Here is a 12552-nt window from a genome sequence, read left to right as displayed (position 1 = left end):
GATGGCTAGCTTTAGCAATTTAGCAAGGAGTGACTGTCTCAAAATAAAAATTTAAAAGGGGCTGGGGATGTGGCTCAGTAGAATAGCACACCCCTGGGGTTCAATCCTCAGACCCACACATGCACACACTCACAGAGACCAAAAAAAAAACACACACACATAAAAATTCTCTCTTACAGACACTAAGAACAGATATTTCTAAAGAATATAACAATAATACAGAAATTGTTTTTGAACAAAACATGAATTTCAAAAAAAATTTCAAAAAAATTTTAAACAATCCTTTTCATACATACTGCACTTATTACATTTACACAATCATTTCCATTGGAAAGCAACCTAATACAAAAAGCATAGCTTCTCCTAGAAAGCACCTTCTTTGCCAAATTATTTAAATGACAAATAAATTACTATTTCAATTCTATAAGTACTTGAAAAAACATCCTTCCTATGATATCTTTCAAATTCATTTCTCTCTCCAGAAGCTTAGGTAAGACAAGTCCATAGATATCCGTGAGATAAGAGTTCTAAGAGTGAAGAAAGGTGTGGGGACCGGGGATATAGCTCAGTTGGCAGAGTGCTTGCCTTGCATGCACAAGGCCCTGGGTTCAATCTCCAGCACCACCAAAAAAAAAAAAAAAGAAAGAAAGAAAGGTGTGGTCCTTGGACATCTTTTCTAATGGAATAACCATGAAAGGATATATTGAAAGGTCCCTGTGTGACTTCTTTATCAAAACTATCTCCCTCCTAGAATCTGACTAGGGCTTATCACCAATGGGTCTCCTGATTACTGCAGGAAATGCCTTCTTTTAAAAACAAATTTTTGTAGTTGTAGATGAATAGCATGACTTTGTTTTGTTTATTTTTATGTGATGCTAAGAATTGAACCCAGTGCCTCAAACATGTTAGGCAAGTGCTCTGCCACTGAGCTATAGCCCCAGCCCCCAGGAAGTGCCTCTTAAGAGACTGAGTTAAGTTTGTTGTCAATGTCTTAACTGTGCCCATACCTGATTTAACAACTTAACCTGACTAGAACAAAACAAACAAAAATGAAAGAAAACCATGGTAACCTGGAATAAAAAGTAAATCTTAAGTCTATTCAAAAACCTGGGTTAGCCTGTAATTCTAGAGGCTTGGGAGAATGAGGCAGGAGGATTGCAAGTTCAAAGCCAGCCCCAGTAATTTAGCAAAGCAGTAAGCAACTTGGTGAGAGCTTGTCTCAAAAAAAAAAAAAAAAAAAAAAGGAGGGGGGGGGGCGGTGGCAGTGGTTAAGTATTCCTGGGTTCAATCCCTGATACAAAAAAAAACCAAAATAAAACAAAAGGGGCTGGAGCTGGAGTTCAGTGGCAAAGCACTTGCCTAGCACGTGTGAGGCGCTGGATTCCATCCTTGGCACCACATAAAAATAAACAAAGGTATATTGTCCATCTACAACTACAGAAAAAAATTAAAACAACCCCCCCAAACCAAAAGCAAACAAACAAAAAAACCTGGATTACTTTCAAAGATGCTGAACATAACCATAGGCAAATGTAAATTAAAGCCACAGGAAAATACCACTATAGCCCCTCTAATGGCTATAATCAAGACTCAAAAATGGTTAAAATAGTAAATGTTATATTACATGTTTCTTACCACAATAAAAATTTTATTTAATCTTTTTAAAAGACTAATAAAATACTGGAGAGACTATGGAGCAACTGTAGGTTTTATACACCAGGAATATAAAATGGAACAACTATTGTGGAAGAGTTTGATAATTTTTTTAAAAAGTCAGACACAATACCTAGTATATGATCCTGAAATCTTATTCCTAGCTATCTGCCCAAAAGAAATAAGAATATATATTTCCAAAGAAATATTTGTACACAAATATTCCCAGAATTGATAATAATAGACCAAATATGAAAACAAATATGCTCCAACAAATGAATGTACAAACAATTTTGGATATATTCACACAAGTAAATACAGTGGAATACCATTCAACAATAAAAGGGGTGGGTGGGCCCCACTAATAAATGCAACAATGTGGAGAAACCTCAAAATCATCATTTTGGAGGGGAAATAAATGAGACACATAACAGAAGATTATACTCATATATAATTCTAGAAAAGACAAAACTAATAACAGAAAGCAGGTAAGTTATTAAGCTGGTGAATAAGGATTAAAGGCTGACTGAAAAGAAGGATGACGAACCTAGTATGGCCCTATGTATAAAGGTGGCTGTATAACCAATGTGATCCTGCAATCTGTACAGGTGGGAAAAATAAGATTACGTACCCCATTTGAATCAAATGTATGATATGTCAAGATCATTGTAATGTTTTGAACAACTAATAAAAAATTTTTAAAAAAGGATGAGGGAACAATCTGAGTGATAGAAGTGAGCTAAAACTCACTGGGGTAGTAGGTACAATAAAACCTCACAACATCGTACTCATAAAATGTATTTATATTCTATTGTATATGAATTATAGCTCATTGAAATAAATAAAAAAGATCTGGTTGATAAGAAGTCACTATCTATGTGATGTTAATCAGTGTTCTCATTTTTTCCACATGTGCACATCTTATTTTTATAACAATTGCTTCTATGAGGTACTGCAGTAATTGGGCTTCCATGAAAAAGGCTTATATATTATCTATACTGCTACTTGCCCTATCTCACATGGTTGTTGTGAAACATCAGATGAGAAAGTTTTTTGGCAACTGTAAAGTATTACACAACTATACAGCAGACTTTACATTTAAAAAAACAGACACAAAATGTTTTCACATCAGTGATTTGAGACCCTTGTAAACCTGGGTACCCAAAGTCAGTCTTTGCTCTGAAACAGGAAACAATTGCCTATTTAAATTTAACTTTTAAGTATCCCGGTAGAACCTGCTTCCTATTGTCTCATGAGTTACTGGATATCTCAGTGTAGTAGACTGCACTTTATTATCTAGATTGCACTTTCATTTTTCAAAAGAAAAACTCTAAAGAAATGTTTAACGAAAGGCAGGTGAGTATGGCAAGACATTCACTTTCCAGTGGAAAAGTTCAAAACCTAAGAAAACTGTCTTTTACTAAGTAAACACTTTCCAAAATGTTTGCAATAGGAATTTTTCTTCCTCTAAAAGTCAGTTAAATTTCTTTCCATTTAATATTACAATTACACATATTTATTGAATGGTTCCTGATGTGAGCTGCATTAAGAGAGTGAATAGGAGTATTAAACCTTTAAAACCATTGTGGTACACAATCATTGCAACTTTTACCTGTTGTAAAATTTGACAGATTCTCTTTTTTCCTATTACTACTGGACAACTGGGCTTTTTGCTATCCTTCCAATTAAGTGATAGCTGACATTTGGCCTAGTTCTGTTTGCAAGTTTCTACACTGCAATAAGCATGAAGGCATTTTGGAAGACATACAATTATCTTCTTCAAATGTAGTTTCACGGCTAAATTTTACCTTGAATCCATGTTTATATCAAATCCGACCATCCTAAAAAGTTATTCTGCCAGCAACAGGTATAGCAACCAAAATTTAACAAAGTCTATATATCACAAAATATTTCGCTATCGTTTTCAATTTTTAAAGACTCCTTTTCTGTTAAGAGTTGCAAGGGTTTGTAAAATTCCACCAATTCTAACGCCAGACTTCACTTGATTTAGTCCTACTTCAGTCTTGTCAGTAGTAACTCTAACCTCTTAGGTTTCACATTTCTCCTTCGATAACATTAAGGTCGCTCAGTCCGCTCCAATTTTAGTTTCCAAGAAACCTGAAAGAACGGCACCTTGCCCACTCGCGCCTCCAGTCCTTTCTATACTCCGAAGGTTGGCCAAACGTGCTGCTCACTCCACAAAGCCAACCGAGCTGGAAGACAGCTGCCAGAGGGCGACTGGTCACGGGGAGGAGGGGAGAAAACTCCTCGGCCCGGAGGACCACGGCTGAGGTCCAATCCAGCCCGCGCCCAACTCTCCTCGCAGCCAGGAAGGCGTGTGGACCCAATAGCTCAGGCCACCGAGCACAGCCCGAAGCTGGAAAGCCGCGCGTGGCTGCGGGCAAGAAGTAAACAAACCACCCGAGAAAGGGGGAAGGGGCAATGACTAGGGGTGCGATAAGGGGGTAGGACCTCCAACACCCGCATACAAGTCAGCAACTGACCCCACCCCACCACGGACCAGGACCCGACTCAGTGCGACGCTGCCGCATCGGCCTGAACACCAAAGGCCCCAACACCCACAGAACCCACAAGCCAACGCTCCGCGCCCCCCACCCCGCAGCCCTACCTGAACGCGCAATCCGAGTCCCGGGCGTCTCGGCCGGGCGCGCCCAGTCCGTTCTTCTTACTGAAAAGCTTCTGGAACAGCGTAGGGGCCATGCTAGCCACCTCCAGGCCGGGGTCGCTCGGCTGGGTGCTTGCTAGGCCCCCGATCCTAGAGCCGCCCCGCCACCCCCATGGGTGCCTCAGTCATATGACAGAAATTAGTCACTTCAAACGGCCACGGCGCGCGGGGCGGGGCGCGAAGCAAGGCCGACGTTCATTGGCTGGCAGTGAGCCGCATCACGTGGCGGAGCGCGGAACAGGGGGGGAGGCGGGGGCGGGGGGCGGAGCCGGTTCCGATAGGCTAGCTGGCGGATCCCATCACGCGGCAGCTTAGGGGGCGGGGCGTGCACTGTGGGGAGAGGACCCCAAGGTGGTTGGAATGCGGGGAGAAAGCGCTTCAGGTTCAGATCCCCGACGAAGTTGTCAGCAACTAGGGCTCCGGCGGGAACGCGCAGGATCGATGCCAGTGACTTAGGGACAAAGACGCACCCAGGACATGGGCGCTTAGGGAACCACATTCAACCGACTGTCCCCCGCCCGACCCTGGTTCTACGACATCACACCTTTATCCGGTGGTCTGTAGAGCAGAGAAGGCGCCGTGACCTGAGCGAACCCAGGACCCTAGGCTCGCCCATAGTCAACCCGGTGGCCATGAGAGATTTAGAATGAGCAGGATTCCGCAGAGCCGGGCTTAGGGGCTTAGTCCTGGAGGATCCTGCCAGGACTGCTGTCCCAGTATGGCTAACAGGAAAGAAGTCCAGGGACTCCGGCAGCCGCTCTAGTGTCCTTTACAGAGTCTAGAACTCTCATCTGGAAATTAGCCTCTGAAAAGAGAGAGTGATTGGAGTCTCAGGAGTTAGGCTATGTTTCACTAGTAACCAACAAAATCACAAGGAAAACCAACGGAGGCAAGAAGCCTGTAGAAGACATCTATGTATGAATATCTAAACCCTTAGGTTAACTATTTAGAATTTTAGGAGCTTGCAACGCTTGCTCCAAGGGCCTGGGTTTGATCCCCAGCACTGAAAACAACAACAATAACATATTTGGGCAGAGTAGGGAGGAACAGTCAGATTAGAACTTCACAAAATTAAAAGTATGTCTTAATGTCTCCGTGTGGGGAAAGGAGGAACTATAGAATTGAAACAAATGACAGGGGAGAAAATCGCCCCCCCCCGCCAAAAAAAAAAAAAAAGGAGGAGTCTTATTAAACCTAGAGAGTTAAAACATATCAGGGTTCAAATCGAACGAGTCTTACACATTGTTAGCACCCCATCCATTTACCTACTCCCCGCTTTGGCACAGGAATTTGGTACAATGGGATGCAATTCCAATGGGATGCAATTCCGATGGGATGCAATGTGAATGTCTGGAAATAACTGGTATGTGTTTGGAAGGCTGGATAAACATGCTTTTCTAAGAATTTCATTTAACCAGGCATATAAACCTAATTTTCTTTAAGCGTCTGATTTGCAGCTAAAATTTAAGCTATAAAAAATGGCTCTAACATAAAAAACTAATTGGCAAAATTTATATCTCAATGATGAATTGAGGTAAAATGTTAAGATTTTTTTTTAAAGCACTAGCTATGGTTGATTAAGAAGTGAGTGTTGTGTTTTTGTTCCACAAACATTAAGTTCTAGACACTAGGGATCCAACGTAAATAACAACAACAACAAAAAAAAAAAACCCCTAACTTTCTAGGTGAGAAGACATTAAGTAAGGTAATTTCAAATAGTGATTAGTGCTGTGAAATTAATAAGAACTATGCAGTGAAATAAGAGCTTGGAAGGCGGGGTTGGTAGCACAAGTCTGTAATCCCAGTGGTTTGGGAGGCTAAAGCACGAGGATCGCCAAGTTCAAAGCCAGCCTCAGCAACTTAGTAGACCCTGTCTCAAAATTTAAAAATGAAACAGTCTGGGGATGTGGCTCCAGGAGTTCAATCCTTGCGGGGTAAGGAGAAGGGAAGGTTTTTCTGAGGTAGGGAAGTTAAAATTCATTCAAAGGTCCTCCATAGTTTGCCTAAGTTTCAAGGTAATACAGGCTCAAAATAGCAGAATTACATTGCTTATACATTTCAGATAATCCTCTGGACTCTGATGTCAAAACTGAAAAAATTGTTAATAAGGTAAAATAACTAAATTTTTTTTACAAAATGTTTGAATATGAAATGAAAATTTTATAAACAATAAATAAAGTTCATGAAGTTTTTAAAAACAAAAAATTATACATCCTATCAATGAAGCAATCCTGGGGAAATTTTGTTTTCACACTAGCACATTCCTCTAAGTGAGTGCAAGTAGAAATAGGTTAAAGCTTTCTTATATAGGGGGCAAAACAATAAGGACTAATGGCTGTCCATTGGCTGGGACAAAGAAGGTTGCTTCCAGGTCTCCTTAGAAGGAAGTTTGCAAATAACAACCACCTTGTGTACTTTCATCTTGGGAAAAAATTACTTCATGGGTAATAATTGATATTAATAGTTAGGGAAAGAACATCACTGCTTGCATAAGAGTTACTTTAATATTTTCTAATCATGTAATAGTTGCGTTTCTGTAGTCTCAGTCTTGGAAGGTACAGAGAGAAACAAATTCATTTAACATTCATCACATTTTCCCTATATTGCAAAATAATACTAAAATCACAGAAAATTCGCTGAAATGATACAAAGTTATAACAAAAAACAACTACACTTAAAATTTTATATATTTTCAAGTTCAGTATCAATGTATATTATCTCTTTTTCCCTTCTACTTAGTATATTTCACAAAGAAGCTGAGGTGTCTGTCTTGAAGTTTAAGGCATCAGCCAGGAGAAAAAAGTAAGAAAGACAAAAATTGTTGTCTACTCATTAATGTTGTTATATGAATGTGAAACAGTTGAGTTACAAATAGGCATAAGGCCTGCACTATCACTCAAGAACAGAAGATTTAGTCTTTCCCAATCCCCAACAGCATATGGTCTCTTCCACCTACTTCCAAGATCATCCTCTTGAAAATATAAAAGTTGGATGACTGAACCACATCACCAGCCCTTCTAATTTTTTATATTTTGAGACAGAGTCTCACTAAGTTGCTTAGGGCCTTACTAAGTTGATGAGGCTAGTCTTGAATTTTCAATCCTCCTGCCTCAGCCTCCCAAGTTGCTGGGATTATAGGTGTGCACCATGGTACCCAACTGTCAATGAGTTTAAAATAGGACAAAGACATGGTCCAATTTATGATTTTACTCTGACTATTCTGTAGAAAGGAATTATAGCAGATTAAGAATGGAAGCAGAGAAATCAAATTGGTAGTCCCCTATATCTTAAGGGAGAACTAATAGTGGCTAATGATTTAGAGATATAATTCTAATTGGAAAGAAAAAAACAAGTATGATTCCTATGTTTTTGCCTTCAGCAGTTTATGCCATTTCCAGATTTTAAAAAAGAGAGAGAGAGACTAGGGAAGGGGCTGGGGTTATGGTTCAGTGGTAAAGTATTTGCCTCACGTATATGAAGCAGTGGGTTCGATCCTCAGCACCAATTAAAAATTAATTAAGTAACTAATTAACAGTAGGGTGTCATTCTACAACTAAAAATATATTTTAAAAAAGGACTAAGGAAAATACAGGTTTAAAAAGGAAATTTTTAATTTTCCATACTGTGTATGGAAAAATTAAATTTGTATTGTCTATTAAATATCTGATGTGGAAATTTCAAGTAGAGTATATGGAGGAAGCCAGAATTGGAAAGAGAAATTTGAGAGGCATCACTCATATATATAATTTAAAATAATGCAATGGATCATTTCCTAAAGAGAATATATGTATATAGAAAACAATCAAGGATTACAACTCAAGAGGACAATACTTATAGGACTAGAAGGACCCAAAACAAAGAATGAGAGGGCGCAGCAGTATGATTTAAAAATAAAAAATGACCCTGAAAGGATGAATGGGTTAACCATGTTGAATGCTGCTGAAAATTTAAGTGTTCATTACATTTGTCAATATGGAAATCTTGACAACAGTTTCAATGAAGTGATTAGAGCAAAAGGTATTGTGACCATCTACAATTAAAAAGAAAAAAAGTCTTTAAAAAATATTAAATGAACTGTAGATAGGGCAAAGGGAAAAGGGGAGGGAGAAGTGAGGGGGAATAGGGGTAGGAAAGATGGTGGAATGCAATGGTCATCATTACCCTAGGTACATGTGTGAAGACATGAAGGATGTGCCTCTACTTTGTGTACAACCAGAGATATGAAAAATTGTGTTCTATATGTGTAATATGAATTGTAATGCATTTTGGTGTACTATATAACAAATTAAAATTTTTTTAAAAGGCAGAAAGGAAATGGTAACGCAAGCATAGAAAATGTCTCTGCTGAGTTGAAGTGCAAAGAAGAAATAAGAAAAGGGAAATGTTCTTTTTTTATGAAGACTTTTTTTTAGTTGTAGATGGATACAATACTTTTATTTTATTTAGTTATTTATTTAATGTGGTGCTGAGAATTGAACTCAGTGCCTCACATATGCGGTGATACCAGAGAATTTTTTAAAAAATATTTATTCTTAAGCTTTAGGTGGATACAATATCTTTATTTTACATTTATGTGGTGCTGAGGATCGAACCCAGTGCCTTGTGCATGCTAGGCAAGCACTCTACCATTGAGCCACAACCCCAGCCCGATACCAGAGAATTTTATATACTAATAGAAATCATCTAACAGAGACTGAAAATTAGCTACCTACTATGTTCCAGGTTCTAAGAATACAATAATTAATAATACAATAATTAACAAGACAGTCCTTGCCCTTAAGGAACAACAAATCAATAACAAGTTATTGCAAACCAATAACAAGTCATTTCAAGTTATTAAAAGTTTATAAAAGAAAGTCTTTTATATAATGGCACACTTCTATGACAAACCCTCTTTTAAAAATATTTTTTAAACAGTATGCTTAATGTGTGTGTCTCAGCTGTGCAAGAATCTGGAAATACAATAAAGAAGAGATATAATTTCTGAATTCAAGGAGCTAACAGTCTAGGAAGATAAATAAAACAAGATTTACGCTAGACACGGTGGTGTATGCCTATAATCCCAGCAGTCAGGAGGCTGAGGGAGGAGGATCACAGGTTCAAAGCTTTCAGCAACCTAGCAAGGCTCTAAGCAACTTAACAAGACCCTTTCTCAAAATGAAAAATAAAAAGGTTGGGGAAGTGGCTCAGTGGTTAAGATGCCCTGGGTTCAATCCCTGGTACCAAAACAACAACAGCAGCAAAACAAACAAACAAAAAACAAACAAACAGGATTTGCTAGGCAATTATAAGGCATTGTAATTATGATGTAGGAAATTTTAGAAATGTCTTGATTGCAAAAACAAAGAATGAAATCAGTTCTCATAACTAGACAAAGTAAACGAATAGTTACCTAGGGACTACAACACCAATGGTATCAAAAACTTAGTTTCTTTTGTTTTTTGGTGCTAAGGATTGAACCCAGGGCCTTGTGCATGCTAAGCATGAGCTCTGACTCAAAGTCTAAGAATTCAGTTGCTTATCCCATCTCTAATTTCTCTGTGTAGATTCTATGCCTAGGCAGAACCTTCAACTGTGGACAAAAGATGACTTTCTTTATCCTCCAAAAGAATAAGGAAAAAGTCTATGTACTGGCATTCTAAGAAAAAGCTCTAATAATTAAACTAATAGCATAATTTTAGGTCTTGGACCCATCCCTGAAACAACCAATATGCCAACGTTGGGAGGGCTAACATTAACTGACTTAACCTACTAATAGTAAGATTGGTCCTAAATCATATGGCTTGAATATTTAAAATCCATACAGGATGGATTTAGAAGGTAATGGAAGGATGTAGGAGAAGTCATCCCATACGTCTATGACCAATAACCATGATAGTTAGAGACAAAAATTTGGAATCACTTTGCACAGAGGTGGTAACTAAAGCCACAGGTTTATGAAATCACACAGGGCAAGTTTTCATTGCACTAGAAGAATCCCTAGAACAGAATCCCAAGAAGTATCAAGACTGAGAGAAAAAGTAGTCTTCAGAAAGAAATGGAAGAGAGTGCTAGAGATGAGATAAAAGCCTGAAACACAATTTCAGAGACATTACTCCTTCCTGGAGGCTTTCAGGAAGTTTGCAATATCATTAGCTAGAAGAAGTTGGGCAAGATAAAAACTGAAAAATATCTCTTAGATTAATGTCAAGAAGGTTGGTGGAGCTGGCATTGTGGCACATGCCTATAATCCCAGCAATTTGGGAGGCTGAGGCAGGAGAATTGCAAGTTCAAAGCCAGCCTCAGCAACTTAGCAAGGCCCTAAGCAACTTAGCGACACCCTGTATCAAAATAAAAAATAGACTGAGTATATATAGCTCAGTGTTCAATCCCTGGTATAAAAAAAGAGAAAGAAACCAGAAGGTTGCTAACGTCCAGGTGTGGTGGTGATGCATGCCTATAATCCCTGCAACTTGGAAGGCTGAGGCAAGAGGATCACAAGTTTGAGACCAGCCTGGAAAACTTGGTGATAACTGTCTCAAAAGATAAAAAAAAAAAGGGCTGGGGATGTAGCTCAGAGGCAGAGTACCCTTAAGGCAGCAGGGTAGAAGGTTGTTGGTAGCCTTCAGGACAGTGTCAATGGAGAAGAAAAGTTGAAGCCAGGCTGTATGTGTGCATGTACATACATGTATGTAGGTGTGTGTTGGTGGGGGAGGGTGACAAAGCATAAAGCATAGTCTTTCCCATAAGTCTTTCTTATAGAAAACATGGACATAAGCAGGTAAAGAATGATAGCTTATCTGGATTCTTAGAAGGATTTAAGATGTAAGCTGATTAAATATTTTAAATGCAAGTTAGAAAGAAATAACAGAGCAGGACAGGTTGAAGATAAACTAGAAACTCTGGGTATCACACCCTTTTATTGTTTATATAAACACATAATTCTTCATTGTTTATATAAACACATGATTCTTCAAAATCACCGAGTCACAAACAGCTTACTGTTAATAGCCTAAGACCTCTGAGGCTACTCATAATTGAACAAACCATGATGAGAGAGACCCACTCTATTTAAAATTTTAAAAATGGAAATGACAAACCTTTCATGCATTTTTGAACTGGATTTTTAAGAGAGGACATCTGAGATTATTTTTATAAGGCATAATTTGAAAATATAATTTTAAATGCTTAAAAATTAAGTTTCATTTGTTATAGGCCATAATAAAGGAGTACACTTAGAAAATGTGATGGAAACTGTGAAGATCCTCTCTCCAAAGAGATAAGCCCCTTTTTTATGATTATCTAGAGAGGTTTACTTTAAGACTTCTGAGGCCTACTCTCAGGTCTAAAGAATACAACCTCCTAGAATTTGCCAACAGGTATCCTCTTTGGACTTCTAATGTCTGCCAGCTAGCAGGCTTCTACTTTTCCTCCTCTTAGTCATACTGAATTTATATCCTCCACTAAACTTTGAGTGCCGATTCCAACTCTATGAAACAAAAATACTAAAATAGTTCTACCTTCCAATCCTAGTTATATCACTTTCTTAATTATATCACGCTGTCCAAGTATTTACCTGGACAGGGTGATGTGTGTATACACACACACACACACACACACACACACACACACACACACACACACACACACACACACATATATACACACACACACATACCTGGACAGGCCCAATGCAAGAATCGAGTATCTTCCCTTTCCCCTTGGTTTATAAACTCCTTGAATGCAGGGACCAAGCCCTTTATTTCATTTCTTACTCCCTTACTGCTTATCACAGTTCTACCTGCAACCAAGAGTTGCTGACTTAATTGAGTACTAATTTATAATATAGGTCTAAACTTTATACTAGTTTATAATATAGGTCTAAACTTTATACTAGTCTGAACCGTTAATCTTCTCTTCTACATTTCCTCACAATGTTTCCATATTTCACTGCTAGATGAAATTAAAGAGTCACAAACAGCTTACTGTTAATGGCCTAAAGTCTTGTCAAATCACTTACAAGAATATTTTGCTATAATTCCTGTTTTTAAAAAATACTGTATAGGTTAGTTAACCTTAATTAATTCATATATTTTATGATTTTCTTTGATACTGACATAGCTTTGAAAATTTGATTCTTATTATTTTTTATGTATAATAATATTAGTAAAATGATCAGAGTTAAAGTCTCACCAACAGTTAGTTATACCATTGTATTCTGATCACTACGAAAG

At 38.2% G+C, this 12552-nt stretch overlaps 1 protein-coding gene across 3 annotated transcripts in view; it reads right to left on the bottom strand.

Moving 5' to 3' along the window:
- The window catches only part of Fnip1 (folliculin interacting protein 1), a 98522-nt gene extending 94033 nt beyond the window's left edge, over positions 1-4489 (bottom strand). For 2 of the 3 annotated variants that reach the window (XM_005335792.5, XM_005335793.5), the window contains exon 1: positions 4283-4487. In XM_005335792.5, coding sequence (XP_005335849.1) covers positions 4283-4374 — 92 coding nt within the window. In that variant the 5' untranslated portion in view covers positions 4375-4487. Of the gene's footprint in view, positions 1-4282 lie in introns of all 3 variants that reach the window. The other variant, XM_078051106.1, reaches the window with a different exon arrangement.
- Positions 4490-12552: the final 8063 nt, after the last annotated feature.

The sequence above is a fragment of the Ictidomys tridecemlineatus genome, chromosome 1, assembly GCF_052094955.1.
Source record: "Ictidomys tridecemlineatus isolate mIctTri1 chromosome 1, mIctTri1.hap1, whole genome shotgun sequence".
NCBI classification, from domain to species: Eukaryota; Metazoa; Chordata; class Mammalia; order Rodentia; family Sciuridae; genus Ictidomys; species Ictidomys tridecemlineatus.
Note: the sequence above shows the minus strand (reverse complement) of the source record. Positions and strands in the feature narration are given on the sequence as shown.